Here is a 24,602-nt window from a genome sequence, read left to right as displayed (position 1 = left end):
GCAACATCAAGCTCGCCGACTTCGGGGTGGCGGCGCTGGTGAGCACCCAGTACCCTACCGTCGTCGGCACCCCGAACTGGATGGCGCCGGAGACGGTGATGGGGGGCGAGGGGTTGTGCACCGCGCTGGACATCTGGCTGCTTGGCGCCACCATCATCGAGCTCTTCACCACCGACCCCCCCTACCACGACCGCAACCCCATGGCCACCCTCCACGCCATCCTGACCGACGACCACCCGCCGCTCCCCAAAGGGGTGTCGACGTTAGCCCGCGACTTCCTCCTTGAGTGCTTCCAAAAGCACCCCAACTTGCGCAGCAGCGCCACCCAGCTTCTCAAGCACCCCTGGCTCGCGGACGGGGTCGCGGTTACCAGTACCGCTCGTCCGGTGGCGTCAGAAACGCAAGGGTACCGCAAGTTGGCCCAGGCGCGCCCGCTCCCCCAGTACCTGGAGGCTAACGAAGACAATTGGGACGGCGACTTTGACCTCCCCGGAGACAATTTGAACCCGCAGCTTGCCGGGGCCACCATGCTTAAGCCCCCACCATCACGCCCGCCCCAGTTACAATTGCCACCCCCGCTGGACCCGCCTACTCCCAAAGAGAAGAATGCATTCAAGTTTGGCCGGGAGATCGTGCGCCTTCGTCCGGTGGGGGGACCGGCGGCCCCACCGGCGCTGGCGCCATCATTACCAGCCCCGTCGCTGGCACCGGCCCCGGTGATAACCGTGGATGCCAGCACGCCGCAAAGGCCTACCGACGTTCCCAAACAGACGCTCCTCGAGCGGTTTTCCGAGGATAACGAGTTCCATACCACCCGCATCTTGCTGGGGGTCGACGTCGACCGCACGTTACCTCCCCCTCTCGCCACACCCGCGCCACCGCTGGCGGACGACGACCCGTTTCTGAAGCTAGAAATCGAAGTGTACGACCTGAAGGAACTCGAAGTGCAGATGAAAATGGAGTTTTTGCTTACTAAATTCACGAAGCGAGTCGCGGCGTTGAAGTACGCCGAGGACGACTCGCAGTGGGCATCTTTGGTCAAAATCACCTCGCGCATGCTGCACATCGTCCGCAAATACCCGGCGTCCCACCCCACGTTTGTCCGCGAGCACGGCTTCCTCAGCCTTTTGGAGCTCTTGGAGTTGGCGCCCGAACTTCCTAAACAGGGGAAAGTGTGGTACCACGTCGTCGTCATCGTCAACCATCTTTTAGCAGCGGCGTTGCCGCTGACGGAACTTTTGGAAAACTTCTGCCTTCTTGGCGGCATTCCCATGGTGTTCCAATTGCGCCAGCCGCTGTATGACCCTCCCGTACGCACCCAGGTGGTGAAATTTCTCCGCCTCTTTGTCGTGGGCCCCCTGGATAAGGCGTTGCTGATGCTCGTGCTGAGCGGGGGTCTCCGCGTGGTGCTGAAGTTTGTCGAGGACGACTTTGACTTGTACCCGCTCCACCCGTTGGTGCTGGTGGAGTGCCTACACTCGATCTTTGTCCTGAATTTGGTGCCGCTGAAAAGCGACTTTTGCCGGGTGTTGCTGAAGTACGGGGTGGTGTTCTGGATGGCGGTGTTGCTCCACCGGCTTACGCGTCCGGGTTTTACCATCCCCCCGGGCCACGGCATCACTGACGCCGACGTTAACGCGGCGATCACCCACGCCATGGAGGTGTTCCTGTTCTTCTCAGTACTGGAACCGCGGGTTCGCATCAACATCGCCCACACCGACCTTTTCAAAATCCTCATCAAAACGTTCCACCACGTCGACATCACCCGCCGCCTCAACATCCTCAAGTTTTTCAAGCAGATGTCATGCATTGGCGACATTCTCCCCCGGCTCTACAAGGCCGAGATCATCGAGTTCTTGTACCGGCTTTTGGAAACCACCACTGCCACTACCCTGAGCGACTTCGACAAGATCATCAACAGCGTCGCCCCCATCCTCTACAACTGCTGCTATTTGAACCACCGGCGCGAGACCGAGCTTGTGGCGCTCGGAGCGGTGCCCTACCTCAAAGAATTGGCCTTGCTGAAGCTCCACTCGCGCCAGTTCATTCTCCCCATCTTTTGCGAGTTGGTCCACTGCGACGACCTGGTGCGCGACGAGCTCCGCCAACACAACGCGTTGCCCGTGTACTGGCAGCTCGTGCTTGACCCTTACTGGCAGAGCAACGCCCTCGACCTGTTGCTCCACTGGTCGCAGGGCAAAGACGGCAGCATTGCCGTCGAGCTGTCCCAAGCCGTCGACTGTCTCCGCCGCGGGTTCCTTCTCCCCAAAGTGGCCAACATCGAGGCCACCGTCGACGCGTTTTACCGGCTCTTCGCCGCCCACCCGAAGTTGGTAGCGGCCCTCTACGATCCGGGGATCATCAACTCCATCTTGCACAAAATGCACGAGCACCAGGCCAACGTCGTCGTCCAGGTGTCGTTGCTTCGTATTCTCAAAATATTCGTCGCCCACGGCGCCGCTGGGGCTGGTGGCCTCGGCGACGTCGGCGACCGCATCCGCCACACCTTATCCAAGCAGGCGGCGTCGTCGCTTTTGGTCCGTGAACTCACCGGTGAGGTCACGGCGTTGATCATACAATAACACTTTTCTTTGCATTCAACCACCACTACCAATTTTACATTTAATAAGGAAATAGACCCTCGCGCAAACCGAGATTTACGAGACTATAGTTAATACACCTCCTCCGAGAGTAGCTACGCTTGTCAGATACCGTAATCGTTGCTAAGTCTGGTCATTAGTGGTGACTTGTCAAACACTTTCATTTCGATACGTTCCATCCAATATTTTTATGTTATATACTTATACTTGGCCACCACAATACCGTATTTTATTATCTGATGCGTAGGGTTCCTAAGTTTCTCACCATCAACTTACACTATATGGATTATAGCAGAGGTGGAAGATACCACGAAGATGGTTCAAAATGCCCTCGCTAGCAGCTTGCAATTTGATAGACAATTGTATCCTCAAATAACTCATCGATCCGATGGTCAGCCTACATTGTCTCTGCTTTAAGCTGTCGAAATTAAATGGTATACGATTACTCATGCGATAAAAATAGACCCAACTGCCACCGGAAACGACCCAATCAATGGGGGTTCAGGGCGGAGGGTGATGCCCTTTACTGACTTGCCGACGAAGCCTGCTGCTGGCGCAACTGGGCCAACTGCTGCTGCTGTTGCTGGTAGCGCAAAAACGTCTGCTGGAACGCCTGCTGCTGCATCTGGTTGTACTGGGCCGTCATCGAGATCGCCTTCAGCGGCGCCCGCACCTGGTACATTTCCCCCGGGATCAGCAGGTACAGCTGGGTCAGCTCCAGGGGCAGGTCGACGTTGATCAAGGCGCAGCGGCCCTGGAGGCCGCCGATCAGCCCCAGGATCGCCTGGTTGGCCAACGTCTGGTCGGGGGCGCCGGCATCCAGGCCGTTGCTCTTCTGGGGTTGGTTGTTGCCCAGGATGATGAGGGCGTTGGCATAGGCCTCGCGGCGGGCGAGGAACTTCTGGCGGCGGCGCAAGGGCATGATGACGTGGCGCTCCAACGGGAACGGGGTGTTTTTCGACAACCCTTCGAGCACCATGTGGGTCTCTTCATCGGGGTCGAGCACGCGCTGGGTGAAGACGTCGTCGTCGCGCAACTCCTGGTTCTCGCGCTGCTGGACGGCGAGGGCGTTCAGCGCCGCAAGCTTTGCCTGGTTGCGTTTCTGGTACTGCTGCAACAACACGTCGTACGGCGCCGACCGCCCCGGCACCGCGCGCTTCGCCCCCATCGAGTGGGTCTTACAGGTGAGCGACCGCTTGCAGTGGCCTCCCAGCGGCAACGGCACCCCGCACTGCTTCTCGACATCGACGGGGCCTTTGTCCTTGGCGGGGGGTTTGGGTTTCGTCAGCTTTTTGCGCGCCTCTTTCTTCTTCCCCTCCTTCTCCTTCTGCGCCACCAGCTTCTTGTACTTTTTCTTGGGGCGGTCGTTGGCACTGGATGCCGGGGCCACCGGGGTCAGCTGGCGGGTGGAGTCGGCGCTCAGCGGGTCGTCGGCGGGGCGGCCCCGTTTGCGCTTCAGCGCGGTGGCGGCGGTGGCGGCGGGGACGGGGGTCTCGCCGGTCTCGTCCTTGAGCCGCTGTCTCATTTCCATACACTTGTGGTAGTGGTCGCCAAGCAGGGCACTGCCGATGGGGCGCTGGCAGCTGTTGCAGATCTTGTAGGCGACGAGGGTGTCGAGGGTGATCGAGGGGTCGCCGCGGGTGACGTGGAGCTTCTGGTCGATGTAGGCGCCGAGCTCTTTCCAGATGACGGGTTTGCTATTCAATGACGGCTTAACCAAGTCAGGGGTGATGATCATCAAGGTGGGGCGACCCGGGTTTGTCTGGTGGGGTCGGGTGCTAAGGGTGGTCAGTGGTAAATCAAGCGGCGCGACCGCTCAAGTCACGTGGACCAGTGATGCCGTCGTCAATAACGGTGGGACCCTAATGAATTAAATGGGAGCATCAGTCATGCTTTTCAGCATTTGTTTGGCTCCATGTCTTTTTCAGTTGGATCTGATTGATAATGGGTTTTCTCTATTTTATTTGTGTTATAGTGTTTGACGGTTACTTTGATAGTGCGGGTAACACAAGGGCGTGCTACAATAACTAATCGTTACTCTAATGCTTGTAAGAATCGAAAACACACGAATGTCAACTTAGGCTTGAGTGGTGCTACATTAGGCTTGGGTAATAAAATTGTAGTTTCACTCTGACCTTTCTAGGAATAGCGAACTGATGCTACTACGCACGAACTGTACGCAACCATTAGATTAACAATCCCAAATAGGCCTAGCTAAGAATCTTCTCGGACCGCCCGATGGTGAAGTCTCTCGCCTTCATCGCCCACACCATGAAGCTGGGGAGGCGCCAGCCAAAGGCGTAGCCGACGCCGCCCCCGGGGCCGATGGGGACGGCAAACGAGATCGCCCCCTCACGGTACTCCTTAAGCGGGACGTCGTCGCCAAACGCCTGCCGCAGGAGCGTCTGTTTGAGCACCTGGTGCTGGCGGCCGTTGATGTCGATCGCCGTCTTGGTGGTGAACTCGACGCAGTCGCCAAAGGCAAACACGTTGTCGGTGCCGTTGACTCTAAAATGGCGGTCAGCGTCGACGTAGCCGTGGTCGTTGACGTAGTCAGGGGGGAGGAACCCGGTGTTGGCGACGTGGGTGCACGTGGGGATGACGAGGTCGAAGTGGTGGCTCTCGCCCAAATACTCGACGGTGTTGCCGCTAACGGTGGCGTAGTCCTCGACGACGGTGACGTTGTACCGGCTCAACTTGTCGTACACCGTTTTCACCACGCCGGCGCCAAACCGGGGCACCGGCCCCCGCTGGCCCACGACCAAGGTGAGCTTCTTTCCCGGGTACGCCAGCCCGATTTCCCCCACCACCTCCAACCCGGTGGGGCCGCCCCCAACCACACAGATAGTATCGGCCTTCTTGATGTTGGCGGCGGTGGTGGTGACCGAGTCTTTTACCGCGGACACGGCGCCAAACGGCTTGAACGCCGCCATCTGGTAGCGGGTGCCCAGAGCGATGATCAAGTAGTCGTAGTCGATGCGGTGGCCGTCGCTGACGACGACGTGGTTGGCGTCAACATTTACTGACGTTACCATCGCCTCGACGATCTCGAACTGGTGAGCCCCCTGGCGCTTTCTGAGGAGATTGAGGTCCACCAACGTCTGCGGGGTAAGCTCGGGGCGGACAAGAAGCCGGGCAGCAGCAGCATTGTTGTAGGCTTTGACCAGCGACGTCACCAACACCACTTTTAGTGGGGTGGGCCGGCTCAAGAGCTCTCGCACTGCCACCACGCCGGCAAACGAGCCGCCAACGACGACAAAGGTAAGCGGAGGCGCCGTCATGTTGAGTAGGGGGCACGGGGTTCGTCTCGGGCGGCACTATATATGATTTTGCCAGCGGAGTTGGTGTGGTTTTAGACGGAGCGGCCTTATATCCGTGTGGTGCGATGCCTTACTCCGTAAACTGACGAACGATTCGGGCAACATGCCGAAACTGGCCCGTATCTGGCCCGTACGACGCTCCCCGTGTTGAAGTATGGGTACTCCGATCTCGGCTGGTGGCTTAGAGTGGCGCAAACCTGGCACACGCTTGCCTGGCCTCGATCGGAGCGATATCGGATCCCGGATCGATGTATACGGCTGAGGCAGAGGTGACACAAACACAAACAAAGTAACCTTAGCAATGGTCCGAGGCACAGGGCTTAGCCATCACAAAGCAGGGGTGGTTGCAGTGCCATTACGGCGTGGGTTAAGGCTGAAAAATCGTCTGTTTAGTGGTTTCCACTGACGAAATATAGTTTTGGGTGTCGGGCATTGCTATCGACAAGCACTGACCGCTTCCGGCTGTGGTGTGGGTTGGTGCCTTAGACGAATGTGTCTTAGAGATTATAACGATACGCCTAAACTGTGGCTGGCGCCTTGTCCGGGGGGTGGCCATGGTGCCGTACTCGCACACGGCTTACCCCCGTGAGACGGCGACGCGATAAGCAATCCCCACACGACGTAATTGTCAGAAACTTGTGCGTGTAGACGGCCAATTGACACCCGTCGACGGTGCTGGCGGCTTCCGTAGTCGTACCTCCAAAATGGTAGCGAGTTTTCCGGTTGTAAACGCCAGTTCTTGTACTATTTTCGACCCCCCTTGGTCAGGCCCAGGTGCAGGCGAGGGGGGTACTCCGTATAGATATATATAATAGCGATAATGGTTACGACGTAGCCGCTGACACACACGCGATGAAGCTCGCCTGGTTCGCCTCCGTCGCCACCACCCTCGCCGCCGCCGTCTACGACGGCTTTGACGTCGCCGGCGACGACCCTAGCCCCGCCACCACCGGCTCCGTCACCACCCTCGACGCCTTCCCGGACTACGCCCTCCGCGTCCACCCCTTGGACTCCCTGAAACCCAAGTATAAGTTTGACGACGTCAACTCCTATACCGGCTACTTAGACGTCGAACTGCTGCTGAAGCACTTGTTTTACTGGTTCTTTGAGTCCCGCGGCGACCCCGCCACCGACCCCGTGATCCTCTGGCTCAACGGCGGGCCGGGGTGCTCGTCGCTGCTCGGTCTCTTTGGCGAGTTGGGCCCGTCGTTCATCAACGCCAGCATCGTGCCCGAGTTCAATCCTTTTTCGTGGAATAGTAACGCCCTGGTGCTCTTTTTGGACCAGCCGGTGGGGGTGGGGTACTCGTATACTGACGACCCCCTGGAGTACCACAACCTGACCTATGCCGCCGCCAAGGACGTCTACGCCTTTCTCGAACTTTTCTTTGCCCGCTTCCCCCAGTTCCAGGGGAGAGAGTTCCACATCGCCGGCGAGTCCTACGGCGGCCACTACGTCCCCGCCTTCGCCAGCGAGATCTTGCACCACCCGGAACGCTCCTTCAACTTGACCTCGGTCCTCATCGGCAACGGCATCACCGACAGCCTCGTCCAGTGGCCCTACTACCAGCCGATGGTGTGTGGCCTCGGCGGCGAGCCCGCGGTGGTGTCGCCCCAACAGTGCCGGGACATGGCCGCCGGCACTCCTGCGTGCCAGCAGGCGGTCGAGCTCTGCTACGACTTCCCTAACTTGGTGGTGTGCCGCATCGCCGGCGAGGTGTGCTCCAACTTGTACCACAAGCCGTTCTTGGCCACCGGGCTCAGCCCTTACGATATCAGGGTCAACTGCAGTGCTGGGAGCGACCTCTGTGACGCCCGCATGGACTACGTCACCCGGTTCCTCCTGCAGCCCGACGTCATCCGCCAAGTAGGCGCCCAGGTGCCGCTGTTCCAGCCGTGCAACAACAGTGTCGGGTACGCCTTTGGCGACACCGCCGACGGGGTGCGCCCCTTCCAAGGGTTTGTCGCCGAGTTGCTCGACCACGACGTCCCCGTGCTCGTCTACGCCGGCGACAAGGACTGGATCTGTAACTGGTTGGGCAACGAGGCGTGGACGAAGTTGCTTGCGTGGAAGGGCCACGACGGGTTTGCCCGGGCCCAGCCCCACCCGTGGGTGACGGCCGAGGGGAATCCCGCCGGCGTCGCCACCAACTACAACCACTTTACTTTCCTCAGGGTGTTTGACGCGGGGCACATGGTCCCCGCCGACCAGCCACAACACTCCCTCGACATGTTGTCGAAGTGGCTCGCCAAGGACTACGCGTTTGCGTCGTAGACAATACACAATACTAAGTAATTGATATGTTTACTATGTACTTAATTATAGCTTAGTATTAATTATATTATACTACTCAATATCCAGTGAGAACCTATCCACAGAGAAAGATGGTCCATATGAACCATCTAGTTCTGCATTTGGTGTAACTGTCATCCTTGTAGCAATCTCATTCTTACCATTTGATTTAAAGATTTCATCTATCTTACCTTACGTAGTTAGTGCTTGTTCTAATGGTTAGCACGGTTTAACTTTTATTATATCGATTCTCTATGTTTATTCCTGGCCTACCTCGATATTACAACTTCGTTCATCAATTGGACTCACAGACTTGGCTTTTGATTGAACAGTTTCGACCAATGTGGTCGAGTTGTAGCCTCTAACTTAATAAATCCTTGGATTCGGGAATGGTGAAGTCTCGCGCCTTGGTGAACCACACGGCGAAACTGGGGAGCTTATACCCCCAGAGTACGCCGACGCCGCCGTTGGGTCCGATGGGTACAAGACTGGTGGGCGGCGTCGGCTTGTACGCCTTGGCGGGGATGTTCTCGCCAAACATCTCGCGCCGGATCGTGTTCAACATCACCAGCAGCTGGACCATGTTGACGTCGGCGGCCAGCTTTGACGTCAACAGGGCACAGTCGCCAATGGCAAACACGGTGTCGGTGCCCTTGACTTTGAAATGGTCGTCGACGACGATGTAGCCGCGCCGGTCCAAGTACTGCTTCGGCACAAAGTCGGTGTTGGGGGTATAGCCAAACGTCGGGATCACCAAATCAAACACGTGGGGCTTCACCTCGCCGTCGTAGGTGACGCGGTTGCCGTCGACTTTGGCCAACTTGTTGACGACATCGACCCCTAAGCCGGCTAACCGCTTCTCGGCGGCCCGAGCAATTTTGGCGCCAAACATCGAGAGCGGACCCAACTTGTCGCCGGTGACCAACGTCACCAGCTTTTCCGGATATGTCAGCGTGATCTCGCCACTCACTTCGCACCCGGTGGAGCCGCCGCCGACGACACAGATGCGGCGGGCGCTTTTGATGGCGTCGTTCATCTCTTTGATCGACTCCACCAGCCTGGTGACGTCGCCGTTGGCCTTAAAAGCGGCGTTGCCGCTGCGCTGCCCCGTCGCCACCACGCAGAAGTCGTAGCTGATCGGATCGGCCCGGTTGGAGAGGTGGAGTTTTGACAGATTGACGTCGAGGCTCGTCGCCTTGCCGATGACCAAGTTGAAGTCGTGGTCGCCCTTGCGGCGGTCGAGGCGAGTGAGGTCGACCAACGCCTGTGGGGCGAGCTCCGGGCGTACAAGAAGCCTGGGAGCCAGCGTGTTGTTATAAGTCTGTTGCAGCGGCGACACTAGGATCACTCGGGCGGGCGACAGTTGCTGGAACACCTGTTTCACCACCGATACCCCGGCAAACAGGCCCCCGACAACGACGATGGTGGGTCGAGTGAGGACGGACATGGGTTAGGTGTTGGAATTGAGTTTCCCAGGGCAGTAGGTGTGGGTTTAATATAGCTTTCGTTTTCGGAGGGGGGGTGTCTTTGGCCCAGGGCTCGTGATATTCGACGCATTTGACGCTTACATCAGCGCACAACCGACGTACCCTATCTATCATAAACGCACGACATACTCGACGAAACGCCTCACACACGCCGTTAATGGCCACCATTGGTCTCTTGCTTAACCCCATGGCTCACCCATGGTTGACTCACAGTCAACTTGGACTGTGATTAATTGCTGGGGGGATTTTAGCCTGGGTTCCGAAGCGCTCCGGACTTTTAAGGGTCCGCAAGTTTAGAGCTGTAGTGCGATGTGCCAGTAAGGGACGGGGCGCACGCAGGCGGGCAACACCTGCGGGAAATTATGTGCTATTAATTTACGGTGATGACAATAGAGGGAAATTAGCATAGTGCGTTGTTACCACCATTGACCCTACCGTGTATTCAAAGAAGACTCAAAAGCGTCTAAAAATACTTGCAATCTGACGAAGTCGGCGTTATTTTGTCGTGGGGTTTGCCGTACGAGGTACTGAAATTCATTTGTGAAATTTCAGTTTCGATTTAGATATTTAGGTAAGCGCACGACATATTTCACTTTTTGAGGATGGCACGACTCCAAGCTTCAGACTACATTGCCAATTATTTTGCCTATTCGTTGATGTTTTGATCAGTTAATTTTAGAATAATACTAACTAGGTGTCAAAATTATGATCTTGTCCCACGCTAGACTTGCAGGGGATCGTTCGTTGCATCTTCCACCCATGGTAATGGCTATGTGTTGTCGATGCCTAGAATCTTCGTTTATATTGCTGAATATGCTATTGGGAGGTTTAGTCGACTTCGCCTTGTTTGAGGAGCTGAAGAAGGGTGCCGATAACCTTTTCCGGGTTGGCGCCGATGCCGTTGTGGAAGAACTCCAGCGTGACGTACTGCTTCAAGTTGCCGTTGCCGCCAAACACCGTCTCCTTCACCTTGCGGGTGAGGTCAAAGTCGACGTACTGGTCGTAGACGTAGGTGGCGGCGACGATGGGCACCGAAGTGGCGCGCAACGTGGCGACGTCGTACAAGGGCGAGTAGTCGTCGTAGGCCATAAGGCGCTCAGCAACGGCTTTAAGCGGGCGGAGCTCGGCGTAGTCGTCGTACATGAACGGGTACACCATTTCCCCCGTGAACTGGACGTGGTCTTGGTCGGGCAGGTAGACAAACAGCGCCGGGCGCGCCCGGTGCGCCGCCCACCGCGGCAGCTGGGCGTCGCCGGCGCCGTCACTATAGATGTTCTCCTGGAATAGCGCGTAGAGCACCAGGGTGTCGAACGACACCAGGTTCTGCACCGATAACAACGACTCGTAGGTGGGGTGGCCCAACACCTCAAGGTCGTGGGCAAACTTCGCCACCACGTGGTGGACGGCGTCAGTGCCGCCGGAGGCACCAAAACGGATGCCCAACTGCTGGAACCGTTCCACCGAGAGGCGGCCGCCGTTGGGGACGGCGACGTCGTGGCTGGCCAAGTAGCGGCAGATGCGGTGGACGCGCGCCGCGTCCTGGGGGTACTTGCGGTAGTAGTGGCGGTTGCGCTCGGCGGTGCGGGCGTAGGTGGCGGCGTAGACGTCGTCGGCGGTAAACCCGATGGGGGGCACGCCGCCGGTGATCAACAGCGCCGTCACCGATTGAGGGTACTTGGAGAGGTAGGTGAACAGGCAGAAGCCGCCGTACAGCTGGCCCAAGAGCGTCCACGGGTCGGCGCCGATGAGCGCCTGGCGGATGCGCTCGGCGTCGTCGACGATCAGGTCGGCGCGGAAGTTGAGCAAGTAGCGCAACTGGGCGTCGGCGTCGGCGCCCGCCCGCGCCAAGAGTGTCGCCGGCTCGATGGGGGTCAGCCACCCGGTGCCCCGCTGGTCCATCAACACCACCGTGTACCCTTTGTCCACCAACACCTTGACGTAGCCGCCCCCGCTAAACGGAGCGCACAGCCCCCCCGGACCGCCTTGGAGGTAGCACACAAGCTTGGCATTGTCGCCAATGGCAAAGTCGTCGCTGTCGTTATACTTCTGGACCACCTGGCACACCACGGCGATGGTGTCGCCGCCGTGGGCGTTTCCCGTGGCGTACACCAACGGCAAGCGGAACTGGAGGCGGTGGCAGAGGTACTCCTTCACCCGGAACGTGTCGATGACCTCGAACGGCGTGGCAGCAGTCATGGCTTAACAACAATGTCTTTACGCCAGCTTTTGGCGGCGGTGGTGGAGATCAATCACCCGATCTAGGGCGCGCCCGCGGCGGGGTGCGGCGCCAAACGCGCGCCCGAGGGTGGATATACACACAGTAATTGCCATGAGTGATGATGCCGCCAGTGCCAGTGCCAGCCCCGAGTTTGTCCGGTGCCGCCAGCTCCTCTTGGACGAGATTGCGACGTTGATGGACCGGGTGGGCGTCAAGATGGCCCAGTTGGACCGCCACTTGCGCGACGGCGCCGACGTCGGCGCCCAGTTCGACGACCCCAGCCAGTTCTGGCAACACTTCTACCGCGACCACGCCAATGAAACCGAAAACAACCCTAAAGACGGTTAGGGGCATGCTACGGCGGGGGTGCTGTCTACGGGGCGGTTGTTGTTGTCGTCGTTGTTGTCATTGGCGGTGGTGATGTGCGCGCGACCATCGCTTGTGTCGCCATGTCGCTCCGCCTCGTGCTGCTCCGCCGCCTTAGCACCACTTCGACCCGGCTTGCCGGCCACTCCAAGTGGGCCAACATCCGCCACGACAAGGCGAAGAACGACGCCAAGCGGCTGAAGCTCGCGTACCAGCTCGCGACCAAGATCGAGACGCTGGTGCGGATGGGGGGCGCCGACGCCAACGCCCTGTTGGACACGTTGGTGGAAAAGGCGAAGAAGATGAGCATCACCAAGAAAGTGATCGAGCTGGCGATCAAGCGCGGGTTGGGCGAGATCGCCCGCGACGGGCCCCTGCTCGCCGAGGTCACCTACGAGTTCGTCGGCCCCCACGGGGTGCTGTTTGTCGTCGTCGCCAACACCGACAACAAGGCGCGCACGGTGTCCCAGGTCAAGAACGCCATGGGCAAGATGGGCGCCAATTTGAGCCCGTGCATGTACTTGTTCCAGCGCAAGGGCGAGGTGATCTTTGACCCCAAACCCGACGAAACCGTCGACGACGTCGTCGATGTGGCCATCGACATCGGCGCCGAGGACGTCGACGAGTACCACGACGCCGACGAGTACGGCGACGCCCGCTTGTTCCGCGTCGTCACCGACCCGCTGGACCTCCACCACGTCGCCAACGCCCTCAGCGGGCGCGGGTACAAGTTGCGCGACCTGCGCACCAGCTACATCGCCGACGCCGCCAGCGTCGTCGACGTCCCCGACGACTTCGGCAAGCCCCTCGCCAAGGCGCTCGACGAGTTGGACAACGTCCCCGACGTCGTCGACTACTACAGCAACATCCGCGACTAACTGTATATAGCATCCGCAATGAATTCACCATTTGTTTCATCAATGTTTCAACAATCGTATCACCTATGTTTCAACAATTGTATCATCTATGTTTCATTAATGTTTCACCAATTGTTTCACCAATTGTTTCATCGTAGAATTAATTCTAAAAGTTGCGAGTTGCTACGGGTTCTCGAGTAGGGGTGTGTGTATTATAACATGCAATGGGCTTATTCCTTCTTTTCGGTGTTTTCGTTCAACACTTCGTCGAGCTTGGAAAGGTTAGGGTTTTCCCACAATCTCAACTGCTGGTCGTGGGCGAAGTGGCGGTAGGTGAAGAAGCACCCCGAGGCGATGGCGACGCCGACGGCGGCGAAAAGCGGGTACAACTCGACGGGGACGGGCGTCTTCTTCGCCTGCTTCTTGGCGGCAGCTTGCAAAAGAATTCTCGAGGCGTGCATCGTGGGATGTGGTTGGTTGACTTCGAAAGAGGGAGGGAAGTGAGGGTTGCCAGTTTTTTTCGCTGGGGCACCACGATCGCACCACTCGGACTGCATATAGTCGCGAAAAAAAAAATTAAACACAACTGATTCGCCCTGGCTACGATTGGCCCACACTCGCCGTGGCGACGAAAGTTCGTCGCGTTCACGCCGACGCCATCGCCGCCGCCGCCGCCGCCGCCCGCTGCTGGGCCTGTTCCCGCTGCTGGCGCCGCTTCGCCTTCTCCGCCTGGCGGTCAAACCGCGTGTCCTCGGGGTTGAAGCCGCCCTCGGCCAGCCCCCACACCGCCCACGGCGGCGTGGGGGCGACGTAGTCAGTGTCGACAAACGGCGCCCCCAGCTCTAGGAGTTTAAAAAACTTGGCGTAGTCGATGTGGGTGTGCCATTGGCCATCAATCTTAAACTTGGTGTCGGCGAGCAACACACAGCACAGGTGGGCGTGCACCGCCGCCAACTGGTAGGGCAACTGGCGCTTTTGCAATTCGGTTTCCAAGTCGCGCACGAACCGCTGGCACTCGTCCCAAAAGGGGATGTTTTGCATGGTCAACGGGTTGCCGTTGGCCTGCGACAGCCCGCAGAAGGTGGCGCCCTTTACCTCGATCTGCGACGGGCGCGCCCGCTCGACCATGTCGGCGTAGCCGGCGATGTCGCCCATGTTGAACCCTTTCACCAATGTGAGGCGGAACACTGTGCGCTGGTGGCTCTGCGCCGTGCGCAAGATGTCCAAGCACTCGGTGAGCCGCTCCCAGAAGTCCAGGTTGAGCGGGCGGTCGACGCGCTTGAGTTCTTCCTTGGTCAGGGCGTCGATCAGCACGTAGAGCTGGGTCACCCTCAGCAACGCGCGCAACTGGGCCGGGTGCTGGGCGTTGCACACCAAGAACAGCGAGATGTGTTTCGCGTGGAGCATCGCCGTCAACTCGTTGATGTGGGGGTAGAAGATCGGCTCCCCGACCAACAGGAGGGCGCAGTGGCGCACGGTGAACGCCTCGTCGAACCGGTCCATCTGGACCCCCGGCACCCCGCGCATCTGCTTGATCTTGGCGTAGTGGCCGGCGAGGGCGCCGGCAAGCACCTCGTCGGGGGGGTCCACCGTCCATCGCCAGTTCAGCTTCGCCACCGGGTTGGTGCCGTGGCGCCAGCAAAACACACACTTGTTCAGACACGCCAACGACGGCGTCGTCTCCATGCACAAGTGGGAGCGGATCCCGTAGAAGGCGTACTTGTAGCACAGCCCCCGCCCCCGCAACGCCAGCTTCGTCCACCGGCAGATCTTCACCCCCAGGTGCAGCCCGACGATGGTGTACCCTTGTTTCGTAAGCAGCTTAAACGTGGGCGAGTCTTTGGCCACCATCTCCTTGGTGGTGACGGTGGCGAGGAGGTCCTCGACGTCGGCGCCGTCTTCGTCGCCGTTTTCGGCGCCGTCGCCGTCGTCGTCGTCGCTGTCGACCAGTGCCATCACGGGGGCGTTTTCCTGAATCATCTGGGCAAACTTAAACAGCCACTGGTGCGCCGCCGGCTCGCCGTCATTCTTTAAGCACACCTGGCCCAACGGGAATAGCCGCTGCGCCCCAAGCTTACCCATCCACTTATCGGCAAGCTGGGCCTGGTAGCAGAACTTGTCCGCCCACAGCTCGCGGTCGCCGAGCCCCAACACGGCAAACAGCACCTGGCGGAGCGGGTACTTGTCGACACGGAAGTCCTGGGCCACGTCCTTCAAGTGCTCGAGGAAGTAGTCGATGGGCAGGTCCGTCTCGTACAGCGGGAGCACCAACACGTAGATGGCGTGTTTCGGCAGTTTGAGGAAGTACTCTTCGAGCTCGTCGACGTCGTCGTCGAGGGAAAGAAGCTTTGGTAAGGGGCCGTCGTTATCCTGCGCCATCAGCGTCAACGTGTCAAACATCTGCTTCGCCACCCGTTCCGACAGCCCCGTCAACGTCGTGTAGAACACGTAGATCGGGCGCCGGGTCAACGCGACGTCGAGCGGGTGGCGGGCTTTGATCACTTTCGGTGTCGCTTTAGCCAGCCGGGTCCGGAGTTTCCTCGGCTTCAGCGGCTGGGGGAGACTGGTAGTACCTTCGGGAATACTGCCGGTGAAGTCGACAGCGTATATGGGGCGGTCGACGCCCAGTTTAGTGGGGGTCCCATTGGCTTTGGCCGCCATGGGGGCGGCGCTGCCGTTGCACGGCTCACACAACAACCGGTGGCGAGAGTACATCCACACCGCCACCGAGGCGGCCGCCGCCACCGACACACGGCCGCCGCTGAGCAAGTGCACCGCTACACACGCGACAAAGAGCACTAGCGACATCGTGGATTTGGAAGGAGATGCGATGCGCGGTTTTCGTCGTAAGCCCGCGATGAGACCGTGATTACTACCATAAAAAAAATTGGAGGATAACGACGATTATAAATAAAAATTGGATAATAAAGCCGATGGCATTATCTTTGACTAGAAGGCAGTAATCGGATTATCTTGATCTGGGTATAACACTCAAGCTTGCAAATTAAAGTATCGATATATTGGCTTAATGGTGGTTAGTGTATATGCTGGCACGAGGGGATACTTAGGACAGTAGACGAATGGGATATACTTTAAGGTGATGCTTTTAAGAATGGTTATTACTATTTTTCTACCACACAGTGATTATCACAATGTTTTAGTGTCAGATTTGATTCTCAGCCATCCCATTCAATTCATGCAAAAATTAAGCAAAAACTGAGAATTACCGAAACCTGAGTGAATATCGAAATCAAGCACTCACCAATGCTGATATAGCGGTGCCTATAAGGCCCCGATGGTACGCTTTTGGTGGCCGGTTTGGACGTAGACACAAGCTCGAAAGATATGGGACACCCATAACATGCAGTGGCCACCAGAGGGGACCGTTTAGCCAGAAATGTACTGTATAGAAGGAGGCCACTGACCGTGGAAAAGCCCACAGCTGGGCGAATATCGAGGCCAAGCGCTAACCAATGTTGTAGATTCTGTGCCTGATATGATGTACACCAGGTTTGAGCTAGGCCCTCCGGGTGTTCTGGGTGCTATCGGAGTTGAAATCGTCGTCGTGCTCGATTTGGGTCCTGCGAAGGTTCCCTGTGGCCAGCTCAGTGGGCCCCGGTGGTACGCTTGTGGCGGTAGAACGCCGCGGTTTGGACGTGGACGCAAGCTCCAAGGCTCTGGGGACACCCCTGGCTTGCACTGGCCACCGGAGGGGGCCGTTTAGCCATCAGTAGGGGAGCGTGGTGTCAATGTACTGTACAGAAGGAGGCCACTGACCGTGGAAAAGCCCACAGCTGGGCGAATATCGAGGCCAAGCGCTAACCAATGTTGTAGATTCTGTGCCTGATATGATGTACACCAGGTTTGAGCTAGGCCCTCCGGGTGTTCTGGGTGCTGTTGGTGCTGAAGGCGTCGTCGTGCTCGATTTGGGTCCTGTGAGGGTACGCCAAAAGGGTAGCGGTGCTCAGCTCAGAGGGCTCATATAGCTTCAATTGATGGGATCATATTAACAAGTGTCTAATTAGTCTATTAAAGGGTATGCTGGGGGTTACACCGGGTGGACCAAGTCGTCGCCGTCGCCGCGCAAGTCGATCTCGGAGAGGCCCACCTTCTTGCCGAACTTGTCGAAGCGCTCGTAGTACCGCTGGCGCTTCTTTTCCGCCATCTCCACCATCACCGGCCAGTACTTGGCGTGGTCGTATTCGAAGTTGACGTCGCCGCCAAAGTCCTGGTCAAGCTGCTCGACGGGGACGTAGTTGGGGAACGGCTGGTCAAACACGAGCTTTTCCCGCGTCATCGGGTCGATGAACGGGTAGATGATGTTCATGAACGTGCGCCCGAGCCAGGGGATGTTGGTCAAAAGCGCCTTCCCCAACCGCTCGGGGTAGTGCGTCTGTAAGATGTGGAGCACCTGGCGGCCAATGCTCACGGGGGGGATCTTGCCCCCCTGGGTGCCGACGGGGTGCGCCTTAAAGTCGATGAGCAACGCCAACTGGTCCTGGCCCAGCGGCATAAAGTCGATGACGCGCTCCAACATGTACACCAAGTGCTGGACCTGGCGCTGGGACGTCTTGGTGTTTTGCCGCCCTGGCTTAAGGTAGAGGCACGGTCTCAGGTCGTTTTCAAACCCGAGGATCACCTCTTTGCCCGTCTCGTTCTCCTCCAGACACAACTTGCCGTTGACGACGTTGTCGGCCTCAAACTTGCCGGCGACGCCAAACTCGCGGCGCCAGGCGAGGGTGAGCTCGATGCGGTCGATGGCGTCGGCGACGACCCACTTCGTCGCCCGCAAGTAGCGCAAAAAGCACTCGCGGGTCAACCACGCCTTCTCGGCGTCGGTGAGCGGCAGCATGTGGCTGGGGTCCTTGTGCTTGTGGGTCTCCTCCAGCAGCGCCACCTTGATGTCGGCCAGGGCGAAGTGGGCGTACACTTGCTGGTACTTGTCGAGCTGGGTGTCGCTGAGCTTCGCCTCCGCCGGCACCTTCAGGGCACCGCTGGGGTGGTCGAAGGGGGTGTACACCACGGGCCCACTTTTGTGGTCGCTCCCGTGGTCCTGGGTCTTGCCTCTTAACTTGTTGAGCACCATGGCGGCGTAACGTTGGTGGTAGGGTAGCTAGTTTCGGGTCCGGAGAGCGGCGAGCGGCATTTATCCCGGTGCGCGGGCCATCGGCCACACCCCCCATCGGCGGAGAGTACCTACAGTGATTTAGGTTACTTTTCTGGTGGTAACTGGCTACGTTTACCAGTACAGACGTTTACGGTTTCCGAGAAACGCCTATATGGGATGTGAGGGGGCGATATATTCATTGGCGGCGGGTAGAGACCGGTAGCCGATGTCCGGCGCGCTGTCGCGCTAGCTTTTTGCTTTTTCGCAACTGTCTGCAGTACGTCCGAGCCGTTGTGATCATTTGTGCAGGGTCGACTTTATCTGCAGTACATTCTACCGATCTTATCTGCAGTACATTTATTCAAAATCTAATCAACCTTCAATATCGAGCCTAACCTTACCGTCAACCACCAGCACCACTCGCGCATACTTGTGCTTAGTGCCATCGATCTTCAGCGTCACCTGCAAGTTGGTGTCGAGCGACCCCCGCCCGTGGTTGCCCCGAGGACTCACCACAAACTCCAGCGCCCCCGTCTGCACTTCCAGCACCTCGTGGGACATCTTGCGGGCGTCCACTGACAACTGGCGAGTAGTGGAAAGCGCCACTTTGAATTTGGTCTCGTCGTCGTCGTCAGGAGTAAGGTAGCGGTAGCGGAGATGGAGCACGTCCCTCCCCTTCACCGCAAGCGAATACTCGACATCGCCGTCGCCGACCAGCTCGGCATGGACCCGGTCGACGGTATCGGTGACGTGGAGGATGCGCTGGTTGCGGAAACCGTGTTGGTAGCGCTGGACGTTCACCACCTCGGCTTTGGTCACCGAAGTATAGTTGAGCTTTAACGGGTCGGCATCGTTCAACGTAAACTCCAAGTACGCCAGCAGTCTCAGTTTTTTGGTGACGTTCACCTTTTGCGTGTAGGCCCCTTTCCCGGGCTGGTGGCCGTGCTGGTGGTGGTCGGTTTTGTGGTGAACCCCACCAAACGTCCCTTTAGCCGCGGTGACGTCGGCGTGCTGGTAGGCCAAAACATTAGCGGTGGTGATCCAGTTGTTGCCGACGGATTTCCCTTCGCCATTGACTACTTCAATCTTGACGTCAGGGGTGCCATCCGTGGTGGCGTGGTGCCAAAGCAACGGCAACCACGGCGTCAAGTCCACCGACGTTGACGGGACAATAAACGCCGTCAGCGACACCACGGGGCGCCACAATGCCGGCAGCACCGCTCCCGTGAAGATCACTGGCGGCGGGGCGATGTCGGCGACGATGTCGTCACCGACGCGGACCCGGATAAACCGCGCCGGCCCGTGGCCAAACAGCCCTTTCACCACTTTTCTGAACCGGTCAAGGACGTTGCTGTACCAGTCTTCTTCGTCGGCGTTGCCCAGGGCGAAGATTTCGAGTTGCAACAGCGTCGTGTTGTGGTCGACCAGCGGCAACGGAAGCTCAAACGGCTGTTGAGGAAGTAAGCGAACTGGCAACCGGGCTTGGGAATCGACTTTAAGCGGGTACACGCGGCTAGCGGCGCCGTGAGTGGCGAAAAGCTGCTGGCCTAAGTCGCGGTCAATGCCGTTAGTGTCGTCGACCTGGTACAACTGGACCGTCAATTTTGTGGCAAACGCTCCCGTGAGGTTTTTATCGACGACATTATCGAGTTGCACGGTGATGGGCTGGTCGTGCCTAAGCAACAGAAGGTAGCGGGTGATGTCTTTGACTGCCGTCGAGTGCACTTGCTTCCCCCCGGGCTCAATTGTCAGCGACCGCCACACCTGGACATCGCCGATGAACACGTTGACAAGCCGGTCGTACTGGACGCCGTCGACGGTGACATCAAGCTCGAGGACGGCTCGGTTATAGGCGACGTCGTCTTGCGGTGGGTGCCATTGTCCCTCGGCGGGGTGGCCAAACAGGTGGTTGAACGTGTGTTTGATGACCGTGGCGGAGTCGACAAGCTGCCAATTGTCCTTGATAAACGGGTACTGGACGCTAAAGTAGTCGGACGCGCCGTCACCGTGGTCATCACTCGCCAATAACTTTGGCGTGGCGGTAGCGATTGACGCCGGATTTTCAACATGAGACCACACGATCACCTGGTACACCACTAGCACACTCACAGCGAGCCACCACCCCCACGCTAGCCACCGGCGGCAGCGGGGTTTGGGCGTGTTCGCCAGCGCGTGCTTTTCATGGAAAATCGGTAACGGGTCACTGGTCAATGCCATGACGGGGGTGGCGTCGGCGGCGGGCGGAGGCGTGCCGAACCGCCACTGATGGTAGAGGGTGTGTTCCCGGCCACGAGTCATGGGGGAGGGTGTCGGGCCAAAGCAACCATTATATGGGGAGCAGGTTCCTTAAATTATGTGCAGGAAAAATATCCCCTAGTTTTAAAGGCACGGGGATGAGCCACACTAAATCAGGTAACCGTAAGTCGATTAGGTAATTGGCTCTCGGATGAGGAAACAGTAAATCGATTAGGTAATCCCCCCTGGTACAATGATATCCTATCGTCGTTAGTGTGGCGGCAAATCGCTCCGTGGTGGCGTTTCAGACAATCTAGTTTGGCGACAACGCCTTGCGTTCTGCCCGCGACTACCGGACCCGTACCGCCTCTCATGCTGCAGTATGATGTTGTTGATATGGTGCCACGAAAGGTTTTCATAGATTTACATATTGGCCATTGCTCAGTGAATGAAAGCATTTTACTGATTGTCACTCATAAAGAATGTGCTAAAATTGAATGGAGTTCAAAATGCAAAGTCGTGCAATCCTCAAATGTTGAGTTTAGGTCGTTCAAATACCAAAATTCGCATATTTCAAAGGACGACCCGCGGCGGCAGAAGGATTATACTACAACAATCCTGGTTGGTCAAGCTATTGGTCTACTTTCAACCATGGTCTGGAAAAGGACAATCGTCAGTATTAGAGTCTCGGGAGATGCTGGCGGCGCACTTAAACACAGCTTGTCTGTTTTTGTTCGTTTAGGAGGGATCGTAATGGCCAACTTCTTAGTCTCGTTGATGATCACTATTTAAAAGTCATCCCATCACCAAATGGTCACCAATTAGCCATTATCATTGTAATTTGACTCAACTTTCACCCCTGTGCCAGCCTTTCAAAGTCTGAAAGCACTATTGTGATCTATATAGGAAACCTCTGATAGCTGAATAGGAATACTATACAATGGCGTTAAACCTTCCGAGTCGGAAACAAAATTACATCTAACCATGATCTCTTATGTCGTAAACCACTTGCGAGAAATATAATGAGTCTCACGTTGGTGCAGGATAATTCCCATCTGATGATGGTACGCAAGCACTTGAACCGGATACCAATTCTGGATTGAGATAGCACTTTTGGTGAAAACGTTTAAGATGAATAAACCGTTAAGCGGGTTAACTGAGCCGATTAAATCCTGCATATACCGGCGCGCGCCACTCGTCTAAATTTTCGTTCTTATTTTTTTAGACTCCTGCATACTGCGCCGCTCGTCAAAGAAATTATTTCAAATTTTTATTTCAAATTTTTTTTCCAATTTTTTTTTTCTCTCCGAAGATCTTCTAATTGCTCTTATACATATAATCTAGCTGTGCCGATCATAGATTTGGATTCGGAACTCACTTAATTTGTTCTGTTGATGGCAAAAGATCGATTTGAAGTTTTTTACTACATGCAGGATTCGTACGAGAACGCACATAAAAGCGCCCTAAGTATGTCACTTTTTTGGTTAAGGTCATGAAAGTTTTATAGCCGGTATTATAGCCCATCAAAATTGTAAATTTTGATCTACTCATGATTTACAGTTAGGGGTGCCACGATTATCATGAGTACTGCATACAACGATCAATTCTGCAAGTAGGGTGCCATACTTGAAACTACGTCAAATCGAACGTTAACTTGCCCAGATATTTATTTACCATACTTCTGGTGCCAAAGAATTTTATGAAGCATTCGGGAAGTCTGTAGCAATTTTTCCTGATTTTATAGCACATTTTATAGTTTTTCACTAGAAAATTCAGAAAAATCCCATTTGCTGTTATAAATCATATTTGTCCCATAATATCACAGTGGTGTAATTTGAGTTTTTCTCAGGTTCAATTAGGTGATGAAAAACATCATTGAAAAATCATGAATGATATGCACATGCAGTGCTTGTGTGCAGAACTCCAAACTTGAAAGCGTAATATAAGTGTCAGCATCAGTGGCAGCACCTATCTAAAGTCTTTAAACTAAATAGACATGTCTCCAGATGACAATGATGCTTGTTAAAATGGACTAGTTACTCTGCTAGTGCGTGATACAGCTCACCTTGTTTTGTCTTGCATATTTGTTGATGCACCTGCATACGAACATCATGATAGACGAGGTGTAAAACCTATCCTATCACTTCTACAAACATTGCAGATCAATTCCAATGCTCACTAGATGTAATAGACTACGCCACAAACTCAAAGTCGTCCAAAAACAAATTTGCAAAAAAGGAAAAAGTTTTTTTTCCTCTGTTAAGCTCACAAAGAAACGCCAATTTTGAAGTCAGCTGTTCTGAAATCGCATCAGGTATACTTTCAGTGCCAACAAATTTCACGGAGCAAATGGAATGAGTTTGTCAATTTTTTCTGATTTTATATCACACTTTTAAGTTTTTTTTAGAAGAAAATTCCGAAAATTCCCATTGCTGTCGTAAATGTTATTTGAACACTAAAAATTACAGTGATGTTGTTTGTTTTCTTCTAGGGTATCATTTGCCGCACGGAAGAACTTGGTTAAAGTTTTTCGTATTTTCTGCATATACAACCCTTGTGTGCAGGCATGAGAGTTGCAGGCGTGAAGATCAAGTACTACCCACACAATCTCGGGGACAAAGTAAAACACACAGTGTTGAAACTGCATACTTGACGTTGCAAGACGCATTGACAATGAAAGGCAGCAACCACCGTGTACTTGTGGATTTGTCTGCTAAGTCACAGTGTTTACAGATTTCTACTGAATTTGATTGAAGACTTTGCCCCCATGAATATTTAAGTGACATATCCAAAAACCAACTTAGGAGCAGTTGATGGTCAGTAAAGACGATGACCGATGGCTTTTCGAGCTTCAGCGGATGCGTTCGTCTGTGTGGGACTGGAAGTGAAATGATCAATTCGACGTAGTCATTAATAATTCCTTGTTCAAGATTGCTGTAATCCACCTTCCCCTCTCACCCAAAGGTTACAAACACTCGTGCACAGTTAGATACTATCGTCACAGTATTCATTATACCCTTACTGGTGTTCTTGTGTGGTTATGTGTGTTTTTTCAGAAGAGGACGCTGGTTGTCGGCGTTAACTAACGGTGGTATTGTTAATTAGCAAATTTTTAGGTATTGTCATGCGCTGTTGCTGTTAAGATTGTGCTAGAACCAGTTATCAATGATGGTATTCTTTATTGGCTCAAGTGTGAACATCCTTGCGAGAACCAATCCACAGCAATCCTTATGGTTTACGAAAGCGATTAGTTGTAGCGTAATTTAGACCCATGTCATTTAAGTGAGTATTCCCGATTACTTGTAAATTGACAACCTTGACATTTTGAGGACCAATGACTACGTTCATTACAGGGCTATATTAGACAGGATTGTTGATGTCGCACTTAAGGCATCGTGGCCCCGCTGGGATATGGTGGCAGCAGAGCGGCTACCGGCTCCCTCGGGGCTTGCCGATGTCCTCGTCAGTATCACGGTGCCAAAGGTGTACTGAAAGTATGCGAGCGTGGGTGGTTGGGAACAAAGATTCGACCAGTGATCGGTAGTTTGCCAAGGTGGTTATGACTCGTTGGCCAGTTCGATGACGTCGTCGAAATACGACGTCCACGTCGGTCCCAGATGGGTGAGGGTGAGCGGGGTGATGGGGGGCTCTTCGAGGGGCGTCTGCACGGGGAAAAGCACCGGCAGCATCGCCGGCTTGGGCGTCGTGCGTATATATACCGTTTGGCGCACTTGGTGGAACCCTGGCACTGACGCCGGCGATGGCAGCGGCGCCTCGCCCGCCGCCGTCGCCGGGGCTGCCAGCAGCGAGAGCCAAAGCCGCAGCGGCGGCAGCCCGCCAAGCAGGGTGGGGTCGAGGCTGGGGGAGTCGGGGACCGCGACTGGCAGCAGCGGCTGGTCGTTGGGGGGCAGGTAGACGGAGCGGTAGTGGTGGAGGCGCTGGTGGTGGGCGAAGCTGTTTTTGCGGTCTGACGGCTGGGGCAGCATCATCATCGACGGCAGGCGGGGGATGTCGTTGTTGAGGTTCAATAGCAGGATGCTCAGCGTCAGCGGGATGAGTCTGCCGGCGGCGTCTTTGCCGCAAGATTGCGGGCGGAACTCGGGCTCCGGGTGGTCGTCGG

At 56.1% G+C, this 24,602-nt stretch overlaps 12 protein-coding genes across 12 annotated transcripts in view; 4 read left to right on the top strand and 8 right to left on the bottom strand. All coding sequences in view use genetic code 12, as the record gives it.

Moving 5' to 3' along the window:
- CDC15 (serine/threonine protein kinase) overlaps window positions 1-2,582 on the top strand; it is a gene marked incomplete at both ends in the record, with an annotated part of 3,489 nt that extends 907 nt beyond the window's left edge. Inside the window, one exon of the mRNA XM_034156881.1 lies at window positions 1-2,582. This exon is cut by the window's left edge and continues 907 nt beyond it. Within this exon, the coding sequence (XP_034011071.1) occupies window positions 1-2,582 (2,582 nt within the window).
- A 541-nt stretch (window positions 2,583-3,123) lies between these two features.
- DIURU_004049 (deubiquitination module subunit) lies at window positions 3,124-4,338 on the bottom strand (the record flags this gene model as incomplete). Its single annotated transcript, XM_034156879.1, has 1 exon — window positions 3,124-4,338. The coding sequence occupies one exon, from the start codon at window positions 4,336-4,338 to the stop codon at window positions 3,124-3,126; it is 1,215 nt and encodes a 404-aa protein (XP_034011070.1).
- Window positions 4,339-4,810: 472 nt separating this feature from the next.
- On the bottom strand, window positions 4,811-5,881 carry DIURU_004048 (uncharacterized protein; the record flags this gene model as incomplete). Its single annotated transcript, XM_034156878.1, has 1 exon — window positions 4,811-5,881. The coding sequence occupies one exon, from the start codon at window positions 5,879-5,881 to the stop codon at window positions 4,811-4,813; it is 1,071 nt and encodes a 356-aa protein (XP_034011069.1).
- Window positions 5,882-6,772: 891 nt separating this feature from the next.
- DIURU_004047 (S10 family peptidase) lies at window positions 6,773-8,194 on the top strand (the record flags this gene model as incomplete). The annotated part of the gene is made up of 1 exon (XM_034156877.1): window positions 6,773-8,194. One exon carries the CDS (start codon window positions 6,773-6,775, stop codon window positions 8,192-8,194), a length of 1,422 nt encoding a protein of 473 aa, XP_034011068.1.
- A 379-nt stretch (window positions 8,195-8,573) lies between these two features.
- DIURU_004046 (NAD(P)/FAD-dependent oxidoreductase) lies at window positions 8,574-9,659 on the bottom strand (the record flags this gene model as incomplete). Its single annotated transcript, XM_034156876.1, has 1 exon — window positions 8,574-9,659. The coding sequence occupies one exon, from the start codon at window positions 9,657-9,659 to the stop codon at window positions 8,574-8,576; it is 1,086 nt and encodes a 361-aa protein (XP_034011067.1).
- Window positions 9,660-10,527: 868 nt separating this feature from the next.
- DIURU_004045 (uncharacterized protein) lies at window positions 10,528-11,895 on the bottom strand (the record flags this gene model as incomplete). Its single annotated transcript, XM_034156875.1, has 1 exon — window positions 10,528-11,895. The coding sequence occupies one exon, from the start codon at window positions 11,893-11,895 to the stop codon at window positions 10,528-10,530; it is 1,368 nt and encodes a 455-aa protein (XP_034011066.1).
- Window positions 11,896-12,028: 133 nt separating this feature from the next.
- Window positions 12,029-12,265, top strand: DAD1 (Dad1p; the record flags this gene model as incomplete). The annotated part of the gene is made up of 1 exon (XM_034156874.1): window positions 12,029-12,265. The coding sequence occupies one exon, from the start codon at window positions 12,029-12,031 to the stop codon at window positions 12,263-12,265; it is 237 nt and encodes a 78-aa protein (XP_034011065.1).
- A 101-nt stretch (window positions 12,266-12,366) lies between these two features.
- On the top strand, window positions 12,367-13,161 carry DIURU_004043 (uncharacterized protein; the record flags this gene model as incomplete). Its single annotated transcript, XM_034156873.1, has 1 exon — window positions 12,367-13,161. One exon carries the CDS (start codon window positions 12,367-12,369, stop codon window positions 13,159-13,161), a length of 795 nt encoding a protein of 264 aa, XP_034011064.1.
- Window positions 13,162-13,370: 209 nt separating this feature from the next.
- DIURU_004042 (uncharacterized protein) lies at window positions 13,371-13,601 on the bottom strand (the record flags this gene model as incomplete). The annotated part of the gene is made up of 1 exon (XM_034156872.1): window positions 13,371-13,601. The coding sequence occupies one exon, from the start codon at window positions 13,599-13,601 to the stop codon at window positions 13,371-13,373; it is 231 nt and encodes a 76-aa protein (XP_034011063.1).
- A 184-nt stretch (window positions 13,602-13,785) lies between these two features.
- On the bottom strand, window positions 13,786-15,948 carry DIURU_004041 (putative tRNA 4-demethylwyosine synthase; the record flags this gene model as incomplete). The annotated part of the gene is made up of 1 exon (XM_034156871.1): window positions 13,786-15,948. The coding sequence occupies one exon, from the start codon at window positions 15,946-15,948 to the stop codon at window positions 13,786-13,788; it is 2,163 nt and encodes a 720-aa protein (XP_034011062.1).
- Window positions 15,949-17,188: 1,240 nt separating this feature from the next.
- On the bottom strand, window positions 17,189-18,226 carry PDR16 (phosphatidylinositol transporter; the record flags this gene model as incomplete). The annotated part of the gene is made up of 1 exon (XM_034156870.1): window positions 17,189-18,226. The coding sequence occupies one exon, from the start codon at window positions 18,224-18,226 to the stop codon at window positions 17,189-17,191; it is 1,038 nt and encodes a 345-aa protein (XP_034011061.1).
- A 393-nt stretch (window positions 18,227-18,619) lies between these two features.
- PNG2 (Png2p) lies at window positions 18,620-20,545 on the bottom strand (the record flags this gene model as incomplete). Its single annotated transcript, XM_034156868.1, has 1 exon — window positions 18,620-20,545. The coding sequence occupies one exon, from the start codon at window positions 20,543-20,545 to the stop codon at window positions 18,620-18,622; it is 1,926 nt and encodes a 641-aa protein (XP_034011060.1).
- Between the last annotated feature and the right edge of the window lie 4,057 nt (window positions 20,546-24,602).

The sequence above is a fragment of the Diutina rugosa genome (assembly GCF_008704595.1).
Source record: "Diutina rugosa strain CBS 613 chromosome Unknown scaffold13_size251220, whole genome shotgun sequence".
NCBI classification, from domain to species: domain Eukaryota; kingdom Fungi; phylum Ascomycota; class Pichiomycetes; order Serinales; family Debaryomycetaceae; genus Diutina; species Diutina rugosa.
Note: the sequence above shows the minus strand (reverse complement) of the source record. Positions and strands in the feature narration are given on the sequence as shown.